At 41.5% G+C, this 17,710-nt stretch overlaps 1 protein-coding gene across 5 annotated transcripts in view; it reads right to left on the reverse strand.

The window, feature by feature from the left end:
- The window catches only part of whrna (whirlin a), a 105,554-nt gene that overhangs the window by 42,038 nt on the left and 45,806 nt on the right, over positions 1 to 17,710 (reverse strand). For all 5 annotated transcript variants that reach the window (XM_053861874.1, XM_053861892.1, XM_053861864.1 and 2 more), the window contains exons 2-3: positions 13,458 to 13,676; positions 9,856 to 9,981 (exon numbers count right to left, since the gene is read on the reverse strand). In XM_053861874.1, the coding sequence (XP_053717849.1) occupies positions 9,856 to 9,981; positions 13,458 to 13,676 (345 nt within the window). The remainder of the gene's footprint in view (positions 1 to 9,855; positions 9,982 to 13,457; positions 13,677 to 17,710) is intronic.

The following is a 17,710-nucleotide window of genomic DNA, read 5'->3' on the forward strand; positions in this document are numbered from 1 at the left end:
CTATGAGTGGTTATGAGGAGGTCAGATTTTTTATTTTTTCAATTCCAACCGGTACTGAAGTTACACTAAGAATGCATAAGAAGAGTTATAAGACACGCTGCAGCCGCCGCTGATGTGTGATACCAAAACAAGCCTGTCAGTGAATGAGACTGTTCAAATAGGAAATACCAAACAGGGCTGCAGCAGATTAATGGAGGTGGTTAAGAGGATGTTTGTATTAACAGATTATGAATTGTGGCATCTGAGAGAGGAACAGCCGTTCGGTCCTTGAAGGTGGATGATGACAAGTTCCGGCCAACAGCTCTATTATGAGGCCTGGAAAGGTCAGTTTAGAATAGAAGCACGTGAGATGTGTTTAGTAAAAATTCAGACTGATTTCAGACATGAGATTCAATAGGAAAGGAACAAAGGAGCTGCTGCAACTAAACAGACAAGAGGGCCTGCAGATGAATCAATAAAGACCAGCCCTGTTGTAAAAAGTAAGTTCACACAGCATGAGTGAAATGTGCTTGTGTTGACGGTGAGATGTGTCTCATTGTTGCGGTGCTCTACTATAAATTATACACTACACATACTCACTACAGTATTGCGGTACAGATCAAAGGTTCTGCAGGAGAAATACATCCAGCTGAGTAAATGCTGGAGAATGTGTATCATTATTGTATGTTACAAAGAAATGGAGGAAAAGTGACATATTGAAGGAGAACAACTATCTAGGACCTTGAGAATGTGTATTTAATGTCAAATATATTGTAAGCGAATAACAATGAACAACATAAGCAAACCTTTAAATAGAATTTGGAAACACCGCTTTTCCAACGGGTGCAATGAAGTGTTCTATAATTTAGGGAAAAAAGACACTTGAGTCATTTTAGCTTACACAAGCTTTAGTTGACAAAGAGGTGCACTTAGCAACGGCAACAGCTTTTATCCACAATCATCTATTCAAATTCTAGTGTCAGTGAGGGGCCATTGTGATGAGTTTCATGACCACACATTTTTTAAAAGCGCCACACTAAAACATGAGTCAGCCTTTTAACTTACATTCTTCCGAACTAACTGCTGCACGTCACCCTCGCAAAAAAAACAAAAAACAATCTCATATAATAGTTCCTGTTCTACTTCTCTTCCCCATGGAAGGCAAAATTACAAATGGTTCCTCTGAAAGTGAAAACATTTACGTAACCACGTGGCGTGGTTCAGCATGTGTGAATGGGAGGACACTCGGGAATTATTCAACAGAACCTGGAATGTCGCTGTATGTTTGTGTAGTCTGAGCTGGAGGTAGCTATACGGTAATGTTGTCTGGACAGGATCCGACGGCGGGAGAATGTGCCAAAGAGGACAAGAAAAAAATTTGAAATTTGAAATTTTGAAAGTGAAAGTAATTTGTACATCTCTCATTGACAGAATGAAATTTAATTTAACATTTCAAACCATTAATATATTTGGGGAAGAAATACAGACAGATGCATTTGCCAAGGGCACGGAGCATTGGCCTGGTCTACAGCTTACACTGAAGGGAAAATGTTTACCTGAAGAGCACAAGAGCTTGCTACGATCTAAACCTTTCTGTATTTATTGCCAAAGTTCCAAAATGATGTAATACGCCTTTCATTATTCTTCAAAATGTGAAAATAAGTATGTAAACCATGATAAATCACTGCGTAAGCGCAACAATTCAGGCACATTTTTATGTACTAAATCATTTTAGCCAGCGAAGTTTGGTCAGAAGTCATTGTTTTTTATGGTTAAAATACGACTACTGTTGTGTCACATATGAACCCAAGCACATCTCTGTACACTTACTGCTTGGCAAGAGCGAGATGCTTTTCTTCTGATTCTGCTGGAAGAGCAACTTCCATGTCTGCGACGTCTACTACTTTTTACCACTACTTCGTACTTTTAAAATAAATGACACTAATAATTATGTTGCGAAAATGCAGAACGCAATAACTTAAAAATAAATCTGCTATGCATCAAAGGAATGGAAGTTGAATTGCAAAAAGGAGATCAGGGTCAGGAAGAATCAAGCCCACAAGCATGGAAAGTTTAATTGTGTTTAAAACAATGATGACCTTGAAGTTCACTCTAGAACTCATGTATCACTGAAAATGATTCTTCAATGCAGAAAATAAAATTGAAACTGGCAGTGATTCTAACTGAATCTATTGCATGAAATATCTTCACGTTTACTAAAGTGATTTTGAAAAAATCAATTTTCAATATCAGAACCAGACATTGACAAGTAAGCTCTGTCCCACCAGGTGGATCTTGGATCTGAGAGTAGCAGCAGACACAAAGATGGAAGGACCGAGTAGAAGAACTATTTTTTATAGCGATTTTAATAGCATTTTTAGTCCAGAAAAATGAATTTCACAATGTTCATTATTATGGTCCAAAGTCAAGCTTGTTGAATATTATTGATTTTTACATACAAGAAAGGACAGGGGACATTGTGTTGTCTTAATTCCCTAAAAGTAAACTAAAAGGCAGTCGAAGCAAACTTGTTCCCAAATGGACATTATGAATTATTTACTGGGTATAATAATTATAATGTGTTGGAGGTGCTTCGTTCTTCTGTGTATAAGTGGTGCATTGCAGGGCTGCAAGTCACACACACAGATCAGCTTTTCAGGGGGATCTTGATAGAAAATGGTGAATACAAATGCTTGCATTTTTTGAAATGTCAACTGATCTCCAATCACTTCATGAAAATGCAGACTCCAAATTCAACAGCCTCCAACAGCTACGGACATGAGTGCAGACTTGCAACAGAAATCTCTTCCGAGGTTAAAAACGTTCAACATTAGTGTCACTCCATTGTTTCATTTGTACTTTACTGCACCACTTACTCCGTCAGTCTTTGACAGTTCCCTCCATTTTGCATTTAATACGCTATTAAGTGCTCATGTCAGTTGAACGTACAGTTGGACCGACTTTTCCAGACGTCGACAGAAAACAACTGGACTCGTGTACCTGACCTGCTCAGCACATGTGGGGGCTCTTTTATAGCTGATGTTTTTGTCAGTTAATTCTCATTCCCAATCGAACAAAAGAACGTAATAAGGAAAAAAGTACATCGACGTACACAGCGATTTTTAAAGCAAATTGCAGTCTAATATCTTTGCGAGTAGTTGGGGTAAACTAATAACCGAATACATTCAGATAGAGAATTCAGATCCTTTGTCGAAGATTACTTGCCAAAAATGCATTCTCGCAGCAACCAGCCTGTGAAACCAACAGCTGCCTGCATACAGATAAAGTACAAATGATTGGGAGACTCAAACTTCTTCCGTAGCCAAATAAAGTAGAGGAACAACTTGTTATTCATAACAAAAAAAACACTTGGGCAGTTTGCAAACACAGACCAAGAGGCTGAAACTCGGGGCTGAGATAGTGAAAGAAGCAATTGACAGGTAGAAGAACTGACGCCCAGGTAAATAGTATCCCATCACTAATGGCCCTGCTGAAGGAGGAGAGTTGGTCTGAAGAACCAACTGGAATGAAGAGGAATCCAAGAGAGACAAGTGGTTAAAGGTTGCAGCCCATATTCACCATTCAGCGAATGGTACTGATCCTTTAGAGCTCTGAAAATAGCATGTGTGAGTCAGTGCGCCAATACAAATCTCGACTGAGACATCAACACTCAACATAATCCTTAATTGCATTTCCAGCTCTTAAGACGTAAATTGGGGAAGATTCAGGTGTAATCCTGTTACATATTTCAAGGCTGCAAACCGCAGACCCCAGATAATTAAGTCTTTTGTGACGTGATTAACGGGGTGATTTATCAGTTAAATGAGGCACTGTTGGATATGTAGAACACATTTACTGTTGTGTGTATCTCAGTCAAATGAAAATACACTCAAACACACCAAACCAGACATTTGGAACGGAGGCCAACTCTGCTGACTCAAGGGTATTTTACAACTATGTTGGAAACCTGCAGAACATAGAATTATCTTTTTTTTTTTGGTCACACCCACTGTGCTGTGACTGGTCGAGAGAGAATATCTAGCATGTCTCAGCTGATGGAAGCCATGAGGAAGACCTACCACAAGAAAACCCTTCAGGGAAAACAAGGATTGAAGGAGCGCAGAGACACACCTAACAAACTTATAATGGTGAGCGAGGAGGCAGCAGTGTTTATGTCTTCTGCATTACTGAATCAGTCTCTCGAAACAGTATTGGCTGGTGGAAAAAAAATAAAACTACAGAGCCTCTTTAGTATTGTCAACATCTCAATACATATAATTTAACACAGCTAAAAAGTGTCAATAAATTCTTACGTAGCTTCATAGTACTCTGAATTTATGTTCATAATACCTGTTGATGCCTGGTGATTTAGGCAGTGTCCCTGAAAGCGGCTAGTTGATCAACAATGAAAAAAAACAAAGTACCATGGCAGTGAAAGTCAAAAATATAATCCGCTCATACTGAATGTGTCAGCCACTGTTTGCGCCTCCCTCATTCTGGAATCATACCACTTTATTTAATGTGAACAAGATGAAATAAGCCAAAATGACAGAAAGACATTGTCAGGGGAAGAAAATGTTATTTCCCTTTCCATTCTGCTCTTTGTTATAAACTTGCTGTGGGACACAAACTCAATTGTCATTGTTTTTGTACTGAATTAAATAATTTCTTCATTTAAAAAAACGAAGACGGAAGAAAGCACAATGCATTTATTGCACTATTGAATTTAAACAATGAAAATCGGTCACATGTAGTGGACTAGTGGAATATCAAATCAAACCGTCATATCCTCTAAGAATGCTCACTGCACTCTGTTTGACCATGCGGGGGACAGTCACTGTTTGCCCTCCATGCAATTTCAAGGACAGAGGACATGAAAGACTTTGTTGCTGAAGCAAGCAGACACCATTAAATGACTGGAGCTCTGTTGGGTGATTGATCGAGAGAGAGATCTGCATGTGTTGCATCACCAGTGTTGCGTGCTCCCCCTGATAAGCAGGGTATATTTGCATCATACGTTTTCATTGATTATATTTCGTCATGAAAAAAACTGAATTTGGTTTGACGCCAAATGATTTTCCCACATTGAAAACAATATAAATCAAAAAGACAGACAGAAATATAGCTTAGATCTTGGCAAGCTGAGTCATGCTTTTAAAAACCCAACCGCTATAATCCATCAATGTTTGTGAGCTCACACTCAAAGATTTAGCAGGAGCAGAAAAAGACATGCGCCCTCCTAACAGATGAAACTTATTTAAATTGGTGAGTGATAAGAACGCGTTGGATTAATTTATTGCGCAGTAGATTCGATTTTATACTGCTGGAAAGCATCTTTATGTCCCATTTAAGCCCAGTACCAATTGAAAGGAGGCCATATCAATGTATCCATAAAAAGAGAGGTCAAAACGGTCAGACTCGATCAGTATATTCAAGCTACAGGTGCAGGTGGGAGAAGCTGAAGTGACATGGAGGACAGGGCTTTCTACAGTAATGTTTCAGACTGTGTAGGCGGGATCGCATGAATAAACTGTCAAAGGGAAAGAAGTGCAACACAATTCACCCGTCAGAGAATTCCTACACAGCAAACAGCGAAACAGATACACGGCTGACTCAATCTCACCTCTGCGTTCAAGATGAAATAAGGCACCTTCATAAAAGAACTGGGCAGAAAGCCAACCAAGAGTTGATGAGCTGAAGCCTAGACACCCCTGTGCAGGCACGTTCCAACTCCAATGGGAATAAATCCCTGCCCTGCTTCACCTTGATACTGCTGCCCTTACTGTACACGCTTTTAAGACCCTCCCGAAGTCTGTCCCTAAGGCTCCACTTTCATATTCACAATCTGGTCACACTTTACTTATACGTAGGTCTCATCTATATTGCATTATTAGTACATTCACAAGACATCTCCATCCATTCTTTAGGCTTTATACTAGATGTTATGAATGTTCATAATCACATAAGGTAACTTATGACAAATAAATGTATACAATAAAAATATTATAAATTCTGGATTAAACTTAATCTAACTCTAAACATAATCCCAGTCTCACAGTACAAAATATTATTTGAAATAAGGTAACATTCTGCACCTTACGGTACTTATAAAGCTTTATATTAAGTTATCATACACAGTTATAGACATTCATAACATCTTCTATGAAGCCTTATAAATACACTATGGTGTGTCTTCCAAAGACTGTAGACCTTTAGGTAAAGTGTAAGTTTCTAATTCATGGCCAGCTGGTCTGAAAACAGCTCCCACCAATCCGCCGAGCACACCCGTCCGAAAACAAGTTGTCTGAGTGAATAAAAAGTGCAAAGAGTGACATTTCATCATGCTGAGCAACACATTTGCCCCACTTAACATTGCCTAAATGATGAACCATGAGCAAAAGTTAATGGATTCTAATGACCATTTGCGCAATGAGGGTGTTAAAATCTCATCACAAATTCTGTGTGATTCTGTCAGCAAAAATAAAAGTTGAATGACTCAACCAAGAAACGATGGAAAGAGGAAATATGTCACTCTAATGAAGCAAGATACGGTAAACCTTCATCTGAACTGTCATAAATAACTAAATGAATGAGCAAGAAGCTGCAACTTATTGTAGCACATCAGTTATATCATTATAGTGGCGGCTCAGTTGCATAGACATGAATAGAAAACACATACTGGCTTTTAAGATCTCTTCCAGCTGTGAAGTAAGAAGCGGTGAAATGAGAAGCCAATCTCCATTTCACAGAGATCCGTGTTGCTCCATGAACTGACTGGTAGCAGCGCAGACCTCTGATACGTGCAACACGTTCCATGAGGAATGAGCACAAATTGTTATTTACTTGGAGGTGTGGTCAGGTTCAGTTGGTGACAGATTGTTAGGATTCACTTTGTTGGCTGCCCCTTTATTTGCTGCAGTATCACAAGGATTTCCAACTCTGAGGGGTGTGAAGTAAATGTGGCAGCCATGAAAACATCTTCCGCCTTCTTGTCACACATATTCTATCAATTTTAACTCCTTAAAATACTTTCCAAATAGGTTACTTTTCATCTGAATTGTGAAGAATGTGTCATGAACATGTTTCTTTCGGAAGGAAAAGATAACAGATAGCAGACTCGCGTGAGAGCTAAAGTGAAGCATCTTAGGGAAGCAATGATTCTGGAGCAGAAGATCAGTTTCATTCACCGTGGCTGGGGTATGAACCTCTTTTAGGAAGACTTGGGACTATGGTTCAGGCTTGAACACGTTCATTCCAAGAGAACAATGAGCTCCCTGGAGATGACATTTGAAATGCAGATCACTTATCAGGCTTGATCAGATCAAAACTCCAAGCGCAGTAAGCTTCCCTTTCACAGTCCCGCTAATTAGCTTTGCAGTGGTGTCAAGATGTCCCCTCACCTCAGCCACAAGTCACACATGAGTAACACGGCAACTGCAGTTTGTCAAAGCCAGTAACATTCACCGACATCATAAATGTGTACCGTGCAACTTCAATGAGCCACGATTCCTTGACTCTTGACATAATAATCTTCGATACTGTGGTGGTGAAATGACAACACGAGGCAATATTTACATGACTATTCACATTTGGACGTTTATGTATTAATGAGGGCATCAGTAGTTTTGTCCCGTTCCTCTCTCCGGTTGAATTTCATCTGCACTCACACGATGAACCTGGACTCTCATCATGAGGGTTAAATGCCTGATTTCTGTTGAGTTCAACAGAGAACAAAAGTGTCTGTACGAGTGGCATCCATTCCGGCTGCTAATGCACTTTCAGAGCTTTTTGTGTGTTTTTGTTTAGTCTACTGTTGTACAGCTCTGGAAAAAAACCACTGTCATTACTTCTGATTTTACTATTTATAGGTATGTGTCTAAGTAGAATGAACATTGTGGATTCATTCATATAATCTACTGACAACATTTGTTCCACATTCCAAAGAAAAATATTGAAGGACCACCAGATCCCGACCCTGTCATGGCCAGTCCAATCTCTGGACCTGAACCCCATTGAAAACCTCTGGAATGTGATGAAGAGGAGGATGGATGGTTGCAAGCCATCAAACAAAACTGAGTTACTTGGATTCCTGCACCAGGAATGGAATAAAGTCATTCAAGAACAACGTGAAAGGCTGGTGGAGAACATGTCAAGACGCATAAAAGTTGTGATTCGAAATCAGGGTTATTCCACCAAATATTGATTCCTGAACTCTTGCTAAATTAAAACATGAGTATTGTGATGTTTTCAAATTAATATGATCTTGTTTTCTGTACATTGAGGTCTGCAAGGATAGCAACTTTTTTGGTATTCTGAGCATTTGTCATTTTCTGCAAATTAATACTTTAAATGACAATATTTTTATTTTGAATTTGGAAGAAATGTTGTCAGTAGATTATGAAATGAAACAAAATTATTCATTTTACTTACACACATATGTAGTAAAATCCGAAATACGTACACTTTTGCAGTGGTCTCGTAATTTTTTCCAGAGCTGTAATTTTGTCTTGTTTTTGTGTGGATATGCCGGGCAGTGACACCCTTCTATCCAGAGACTCTGCCTATTGCTATCATGTTATTGTTCGCACTCCGGCTGTCATTGTGGGGTCTCTCAGCCAGAGGATGACCTGACCTTGGCAATAAAGCTGATTCTGATTCTGATGGATGAGCTTGCAGCGCTAGACCAGCATCAATGAGTGTGATGCTAACGTGGGGCCACGGCCAGAGGCAGATGTGACCCTTGCACTAGACTCGGGTCCAGCTCTAAATCCATGACCTCTCCTTGCTCCTCCTTCCTTCCTGCTCACTGCGATCAGGTTGCATAGTGGTGGACTCCGACTGGACTCACTGTTCATTGTTGGGCATTTATTCTATTTTAATTTATTTATTTCTTCTCTACTTCTTTTTTTCATCATCCATTTTTCAGTTTCTTCTAGGTTTTCTTTGTTTCTAGAGTGGATTATGTTGTTGCTTTGTCTATGTCTTGTTTGTCTTGAATGTTTGCATGTGCCCCGACAACTCAAATTTCCCTAATGTGGGAAGAATAAAGGCATTCTTATCTAATCTAAATGGAATACACAAACAACAGAGGTCACCGGAAATATCTTTCTTGGTGACAGAACAGTTCTGGAATGTTTGATAGAAAGAGAGTTTCCATCGTCGCCTAAAAATGTTATGTTGGTGTCGGCTGTCTCAGGCGCAGCTCATCCTCTTAACCAGAGGATTCCAATAAGACCAGTGGATTGGGAGTCAACAATCAGGACGCTTGGCCTTTAATCCACCAAAATATTTCTGTCCTAAATCCTCTAATTGTGACGACCTGGTTCAAAGACAAGCTGCATAAACGTGTCACAAATCATCACGTAAGGTGACAAAACTGCTACAGCAGTGGAGTGTGAAAAGAAAGCTGAGGTAAGTTCAAGGGTTTTCAGGTGCAGTATTTCCTAACAGAGGAACCATCTCTGACAGAAGAGTCACAAAGCGATTTTTGCTGCGTCATCAACAATACAATATTTACAAGTCAGTCATAGCAAACCGAAGGAACGCAAGTTGGAAATATTCGAGCTTCCAAAAATACCACAGCTGCAAAAATGTGGGGGACAAAACACCCATGTACATCAGTGAAAAAAACACTGATATAAATAACTGATAATGAAAACATAGTTTGTATGTCCATACAGTTGAGCCATCAACTAAATTGTTCATGTTGACACTATATCACGGATTCTGATAACAATAAAGAAAGTGCTCCATCACATGTGTTTGATCGAAGGCATATGCTGTTCTAGTTTCCGCACGTACAGTTTATCATTTGTGCGACCTGGCTCATGATAGACTTGTAATGGAAGCAGGATGAAGATGATAAATGCAGGCTACCTTGAGTCCGCCACACTCTGCTGCTGAACCTTGGTCCACTCCTGTGATGTAAATCCCCAGGGCGTACTCGGCTCCACCTCGAATCATCAGTCCTAGTGACCGGCCATCGTCCAGGACCAAGTTGACCTATTAAAAAAAAAATGTAAAAATAGAAATTAGCCACACAGATAGATAATGTGATAGAAAGGTTAAATAGCTGTGGAAGAATCAGTCTGTATCTATCATCCAAACGTAGCTGCCCAATTGTCAAGAACAAGCCGCTCAGGGGCAATACCACGACACCTCTGCAAGAGTCAAGATCATTTGGGATTTTTGGATCACATTCTACCCTTGTGTTGAAGAACTTTAATTCCATGAATGTGAAAATGACCCTTATCCACGGTATCTAGTTCTCTTTGTAACCGCTTGTTGGTTTTTAAGCAGTTTATCTATTATTTAGCAGTTTTTATTTCAATAAAACAGAGTTCATGGAAGGCACACAGACTACAGAAAGACACTGAAAGATATTAGAGGGTCCAGCACAGCAAGACCCTGGATGGCTATGATACTGTACAGGCGGCTGAAGTTTTGACCTGCATCTATGCCATATTTTAATAGAAATGTAACTGATGCTACAGATTGTTCAACTATGTTTGGAATGTTGAAAAAGATCATTTATCCACACATCGACATCAAGTCTCTGCAGGTAGAACGATCGGCTGACTGGACTTGTGTGTCTCTTCACCTGCAGTGTGAACAAAACCTTATTCTGGGGTCCATGTATATTAGTGTTAATAATTATTAATAGACATAGGCTGTTCACATTATCACTATACTGAATGTGGATTACTCTGATGACAGATAGTGGATCAAATCCATTGCTGACATCGATATATTTGAAAATGGACGGCTTTGAAATGTTAAAAACTCCACCTCCCTCCTACTCTTTTTTTGTCATGTATTTTCTTATTATTCCAACCTCTAACCTGCGTGGAACTTTTTATCACATCGACCTTCACTGGCTATGACAAGTGCCTGTGTGACACCACTACAGATGTTTGTGAGGCGTTCGGGCAGCTGCCTGGTTTTATGCATGCAAATTTAATAACATTTCAATTTAATAGTGTCACTTGTATCCCTCCATCCCAGCGGGCGATTCCTGCATCCGTGATATTCAGCAGATACCGGCGGCAGAAACCCTTGTAATACCAGCTGATTAGACGTGCGCCAACAACCTTTGCTGGGAGGTGATATTCGTGTGCTGTGCAGCATCCTGGCAGAACCCAGAACAGCTTTAATTATCAGAGTCGTTCCTCAGCAGTTGGCATCTCGCAGCAGCTCATCAGTCTGGAGGTAATCCCTGGCAGCAGCTGCAGTCCTGAAGTGAATACAACATCCTCTGCCTGTGGTTGCTGTGTTGTGTCACAATGAAGTTTAAGTCTTTGTTTTTGATATTATAATCTGTGTTTGGAGTTGGCCTCGCCTAAGTAAATACCACTTTCTCAACAGACTAATGACTTTTTGCCAGAGACAGACAAGGCGCGGAGGTTTGTTTATTTTCATTCGCAGCTAACAACAGGGCACGGCGGGGCAGTGGGCTGCAGCATCCCCATTCGACAGAGAAAGCTTGTTGATGTTCTCTTAACAGCAAGAGGGGGCTCATCTGGCTGCCATCTTTTTCTCACAGACTCTCACAGTGCATGTCAATGTGTGCCCAGTGTTGAACGGTGAAGACAATTCATTTATCATCTCTGCTTTCCAATGACTGTTTCACACTCGGTTACACTTTTGTGTGTATCGTTGAGGGAGTGCAGACTCACTGCAGACTGCACTGCTCATACATGGCATTGTATTTCATCCAAGGGGGAAAAAGGTATAGCATCTAGTATCTTTCCTGAAACTTGACCATCCTGTTCTTCCAGTATCCATTAGTCTTGTTTCAGGAAGCATGCATGTTATTTTCTAAGCTTTAAATAGAGGTTTACTCAAAACAGTCATGGTCATCTTCCATTTACATGATCTTGGTTCTGAAACCTGAAACTCACTCAGTAGAAAGGGATAAAAATGTACATCCCAGACAAAACACTCTTGTACAGCATAATCATACATATTATACATGGAAACAAAAAATGAGAAATACTAGAATGAACTTTCTGCCCGTCATTGCTGGCCCTTCGAGGTCGATATATATTTGTGCAGTGGTGGAAAAACATCCCAGCTCTGACCTGCCACTGTTTCAGAGAGACCTGAGGCATTCAAGTCTGCACACAATGTCGATCCATACTCAGAATTCCACTGTATGACTGTTTCATAAAGCAGGTTTGGCTCCAGCTCCCTCTGGTTCAGGCCAGATCTGATGTTGAATACAGAGAGGAACGTTCTCAGTAGTAAAAGTGCAATAATAGAAGTGGACTTCTAAAAGAGAATGGGTTGAGGGGGTGGAATTCACAGTGTCAGTCTTGATGCTGGACCACTCTGTCCACCAGGGAGCACACCCAGGAGCAGATGGAACACTCTATGACTGATCATTGACGCAGGCCAAAGCATTCAGCGGAACTGATTATAAGTGTAAGCACCAACCATGCCGTTGGTGTACAAGCTAAGTTAGGGATGGGAAGTTTGCGCAGATGACCACAAGCTGTGCGAGTTGATTGTTGGTTATTTTTAACTAACTGCCTTCTGTTAGATTGATTTGTGCTTGTGAAGTTATCCACGCACCTTTGCTTCCAATCCTTCCACTTAACTGTTTAACCAAAGCAGCAGCTCATGAACCATCAGATAATGGGGAAATAAAAACACAATAAAGAACACTGTGAGTGAGTGCGGCCACTGAAAGTTGCTGTGCTGGTGGATTTTTCATTTATGGTCCATTTGAAACGGTACGTCAAACATACTTTGCATTGAGTAGCAATGACAAAAACACATTAAAGCACTGAAAAGACTGTGCTTCTTTAGCCATTATCCACTCCCTATCCAATTATCTGAAGTCTGAGCTCATCATCCTCTTAAAGTCAAAGTCCCGTCGTCCTACACAGCAACTGCAACGGCGGAATTGAACATTTCAGGAGTTATTTTAATCAATAGGTCCCAACTCCAAACACTTTGGTGAATGAAATGGCACCAGCTGCAAAGAGACGACCTTTTAACAGGTCTTAGCAATTGCTGCGCTTCTGCCTGACACAGTGAAAGCATCACTTACCAAGGCATTTTTTTTTGTTTCCTGCAGCCTCCTGTCCAAAAGGGATGGATGTATGAGAAATGCTTTGCTTTGATCATATCTGTGTTCTCTTGATGTCGACAGATGAGTTTCTTCCAAAACAAACGGAACAGAAACATGACAGGCAAAGTGAAAAGAATCTGGAGGTTTTGCTAGAAACCCTAAAGCGCTTTTCATCTGCCATTTGTCTGGAAGATTACGGTGCCAGAACAATGTCAACTGCAAAAATCAAATCTCACCCGTCTGAGGAATGAGTCAGGATTTCAATCAGAGGACGGCGTAATCATCAGTTCAACTATGAGCAAACATTAGTGATTATATAAACAAGATATTGGCTGAGGGCTGAGCTCGGATCATTCCCATCCATCCGTTTTTGTGGGTCTGAACAAGAACTAAACTTCAATACCTTCTTTTCGTCTCCTTCTTGAAGTAGCTGCATGTTGCTGCGCCGCTGGCTTTCAGTCCGTCTCAAGGTGGCGCTCCGGTGCTCAGGTAGGTCAGGAGGAGGGGACACACTTCTGCCCTGAGGGTCGACCCATGTATATACATGGTTGGTGACATAGCCGCCAGGAATCCGCCCAACTGAGCGCACAGACAGATTGAGCTTTTTACTGCCCTTCAGCACCTGAGGAGCAATACGACAACACATTACCAAACGTAAGTTTCACATCCTCGCCCATTGATCTCACACCCAGAATAGAAACCCCCTCAAGCCCTCATAGACTGGTCAAATATCTGTTGAATTTTCCTCCCCGCCTCCTGTCAGCTCCATGAATGTTCAAATCCATCTCTCGATCAATGTACTTCTGTGTGTCCGGCAGTCCTCGGAAAATCCATACAACTGCTCTGGGGCTTTGAAGTGTGAGCCATCACTGGTATCAAAAACACAAACCACAGCTCAGCTAGCCTCCAATACAATGTGTCACCGGGAAATGGAGGCACAATGGCATTGATCTCGCTCAGCGCTGTGGGAAGAACACAGTGAGTGCAAGATGTTTTTTTAATGTCTACTTTGAGGGCCATCATTTTCAACTCAATATACAGAGAAGAGTTGAGGTGTTATGAGCACAGGCCTCAAATTACTGTTTACAGCCCACTGCAACAGTTGACCTGATGTGCCGCGGAAATATACGCATTAATGAGTAGGTAGCGTCGCCCCAGGGTTCGAAGTGGAGCTGAAGACCTTGAGCGGTAAAAAGGATGGAAAATATAATCAGAGCCAATCACCAGTAATGAAACATGAGAAAAATCCAGACCATGTTGGAAATGGTGAATAATAAGAGGGGGGGAATCCAATTTCAGCCCTGCGTTGGCATTACAGTGCTTCATTTGTTACCCACGGCTGCAGGACAGCACCATTACACTGTGAGAGATGTGGAGGTTCACAGCTCTCTTTTTATTATCATGGCCTTTGTTACTGCCGACATCATGGACAGATTAGAGAGAAAGACTGGCAGCCTTTGGAGCGCACTCAGGTGTTGCTGTGACTGTCGCTTGTGAGTCAAATTTAACATGGAAGCGCCTCCACTGCTGTCAAGGAGCAGCATGTATTTCTTTTTGTCTTGGCTGAGAAAGCAGACTGTTTAGCTGGGAAGACTTCCATCGGATTCCTGAACTTTCCGCTTGTTGTGGTGTTTTCTTGTCTTCCTTGTCATCACACGATCATGCTGCTCAAGTTTTCAGAAGACACTGTCCCGACTGGACTCATACACAACTCAGCGGATTGATGTCGCCGGAATTAACTTGAGCTTCACGTTTAAAAAATTGGTCACTGACCGCATCACTGTGTGGAATTAGGCGGCTACAGGAAGACCAACTGTCGTGGGTTCAGGATTCTAAATAATGGCCGCCACCAAAGTTGTCATGGTCCGCTTTCATTACAGTTCGATATTGTGTGGAGTCTTCCTGTGTGCTCGCCTCTCGACTCCCTGAGCTTGACTAGCTAATGGCACGCACCTGGAACCAATCACCAAGCAAGCTTCCCACCTGCTCACACCTGCTGCTGAAAGGCCTCCTGGTTCCAGATCCCATGCTGGTAGCTGCCTCTCATGTGCGTCCTCTTTACGCTCTGTCTTCTCATGTTCCGTTTTCTGCCGCCTGAGCTTTTTGCAGCATTATCTGGGAGCTAGCATGACTGTCACGCACATTCTGTGTCTTCTGCTCTGTTTTCATTTTATTGACTGTACTGACTTCCACATTATCTCATTTTTATACCATTGTGCTGTGTGTATGATAACTTCAGTATTTTCCGCAAGCCTGTATTGACAGCTGTGTGCGTTTCTGTATTCAGATTCACGTTTGCTTTCTGGTTTCAGATTTATTCCTTGGTTCAGTTCATGTTTTACTCCAGGTTCAGTGACGTCCTTGCGTCTCCTGTCTTTGTTACTATATTTATTGTTGTAAAACTGCTGACTGGTAATCTCTTCTTCAAGCGGATGTGTTCCGCTCCACTTGGTTGCTCATGGTACTATTGCTTTGGAGTCAGAATTCTTCATCTTTACGAACTCATTTTGAAGGGAAACAAGCTGAGCAGGAAGCACAACATTTACTTTGGACCCAGATTTTCGTCCACCATGACCAATACCAACAAGCTTGTATACAGTAGGGTATATCATATATATACCACAAACAGCACCACTTGCAGCACATACCTCAGGTTCTTTGGATGACTGTTGGTGTCCACCATAGGCGTGTCACTCTCCCTTCCAGACACCCACGTTATTTTGAAGTCAATGATGCCTGTCTTGGCGGCATTCATGTCTCTGCCAGCTCAGTACAGCTATAATGAATATTTTGGTATTGAGCCAGCGGGCCATGGTTAGAATGGTCAAAAGGAGGTTTTTGAGATTGTTTTAGTGAGTACTGTTACTAAGGACAAGAGCCACATAAAAGGGACATCCAGTCTCCTTCAGTAAAGACAGCTCCAGCACGGCTCCCTGTACGAGTGCATTCACACCCCCCACGGTGCGGCTCCTCTCACTCCGCAACACACGTGCCTGGAACTATATGGAAGTCATTTTTTTCTCTCTCTCACTTCTGTGCATGATGCTCCATGCAGTCCCTGGAATGATATGGAAGGAAACCGTTCTTTCAGTCCATTGAACAATCTATGCGTAACATTTTACGCTGAAGGCTGCCTTTGTCGTCAGTATACTAAGCAAAAGTCTGATTTCCCAACTTCCATATCAGGCAATAGGAGTGAGGGTAGGTTGGAATTAAGCGTATCGCAGGTCATGTTTTCACAGCTGAAGTGAAGGACATCAGTCAATTGTCCAAAGACTGTAACTGGTTGTCAGTCTGGCATTGCTTGTTTCAGCTGCCGCCTCATTGGTTAACCAATGTGTGTTTGTTTGGTTGGAATAAAAACCCACAGCAACTGCTGCCCTTTTGTGGATCAGTTTGAGACCCATGTGTTCGGTAATGAAGCAGCCTCTAAAATGAGTTTGGTGACTGGGAGAAAGCCGGGCTTGGAACCACAGGGTGATGGATCGTGACATTTCTGTCAGTGGATTAACTGTATCCCCTTTCACTTCCTCCCTTCCGCTTCAATAAGTCTCATTTCAACATTGTGACCGTCATTGCCACTGTTTTGTCATTACTCAAGGACTCTCTGTGGCTTTATCAGCTTCATTGTGAACCAAGTAATGGTACATTTTTGAGGTGTAATCCCAAAGATCAACAAACAGCTGAGAGTAGTAGAAGTCATGTTCAGCTTTCCTCAACGTGTTAAAACGAGCTATACGTTTTAGGTTTTTATTGGTATCCTGGTTGAAAAAAAAAAAATAATGGACTGCTGAGTCATAACAATCTTGCATAAACTTGTGTAGCAAGCGCCTCAGATACCTGGCTCCAGAACTGGTGGGTGTCCAGGCTTATTTTTTCCTTCTTAACATGAGTAGTCAACACCAAAATGAGAGTTGACAAGCCACAAAAGGGACTTCATGCCTGTTTTTTCATCTGAAGGAAGTGGAAGTTGTAGTGAATATGATGGGATAGACATCATCAGAGATGCCCATGTGACATGAATCTTCAGCAATAAACCTTGAAACTTAGTCCACTACCTGAGATATAGTTCCTTATTCAAATATTTAGATTAACACTTGAGTATTTACCTTTGCTGATCAGAGGCTCTTAAATTGAAAATACACACTAAAGCAATGCTTTTAGGACCGAAGCACCAATAATGGCTAAACAACTGAAGTAATTTAAAAAAAAGTTTTATTCAAGAAAGTCAGAGTGAAACCGACAAAAGAATTTGTGATGAAGTAAAATGCAAATAATGGATTTCAGATTTCAGTCTGAGTGCAAGGACGAATGGTGAAGTTCATTTGACTCATCTATTCAAATGACTAAAGCTGTGATATCAGTAACGCGAGGCGCATCAACATCATCTGGAGGAGCATGAGAGGAGGGATGGAGGAGGAAGAGCTAGGAATTTGCAGGCTGGAGACAGCTGGTACTGCAAGACGGCAGGCTGGCCGAAGCAGCTGTGACATGGACCAAGACAAACCAGGAAGTTGGAATCATGTGGCGGCGAAGAAGGCTTGGATGAAGATCTGTGTTGCCAAATCGGACTGAAGCAATCACTCCAAGAACTTGTACGAGTCAATGTCTCATGGAGCTCTTTGGATGATGGTCAGAGGCTTTTGTGTCTTTCAT

The sequence above is a fragment of the Synchiropus splendidus genome, chromosome 1 (assembly GCF_027744825.2).
Source record: "Synchiropus splendidus isolate RoL2022-P1 chromosome 1, RoL_Sspl_1.0, whole genome shotgun sequence".
In the NCBI taxonomy this organism is placed as follows: Eukaryota; Metazoa; Chordata; class Actinopteri; order Syngnathiformes; family Callionymidae; genus Synchiropus; species Synchiropus splendidus.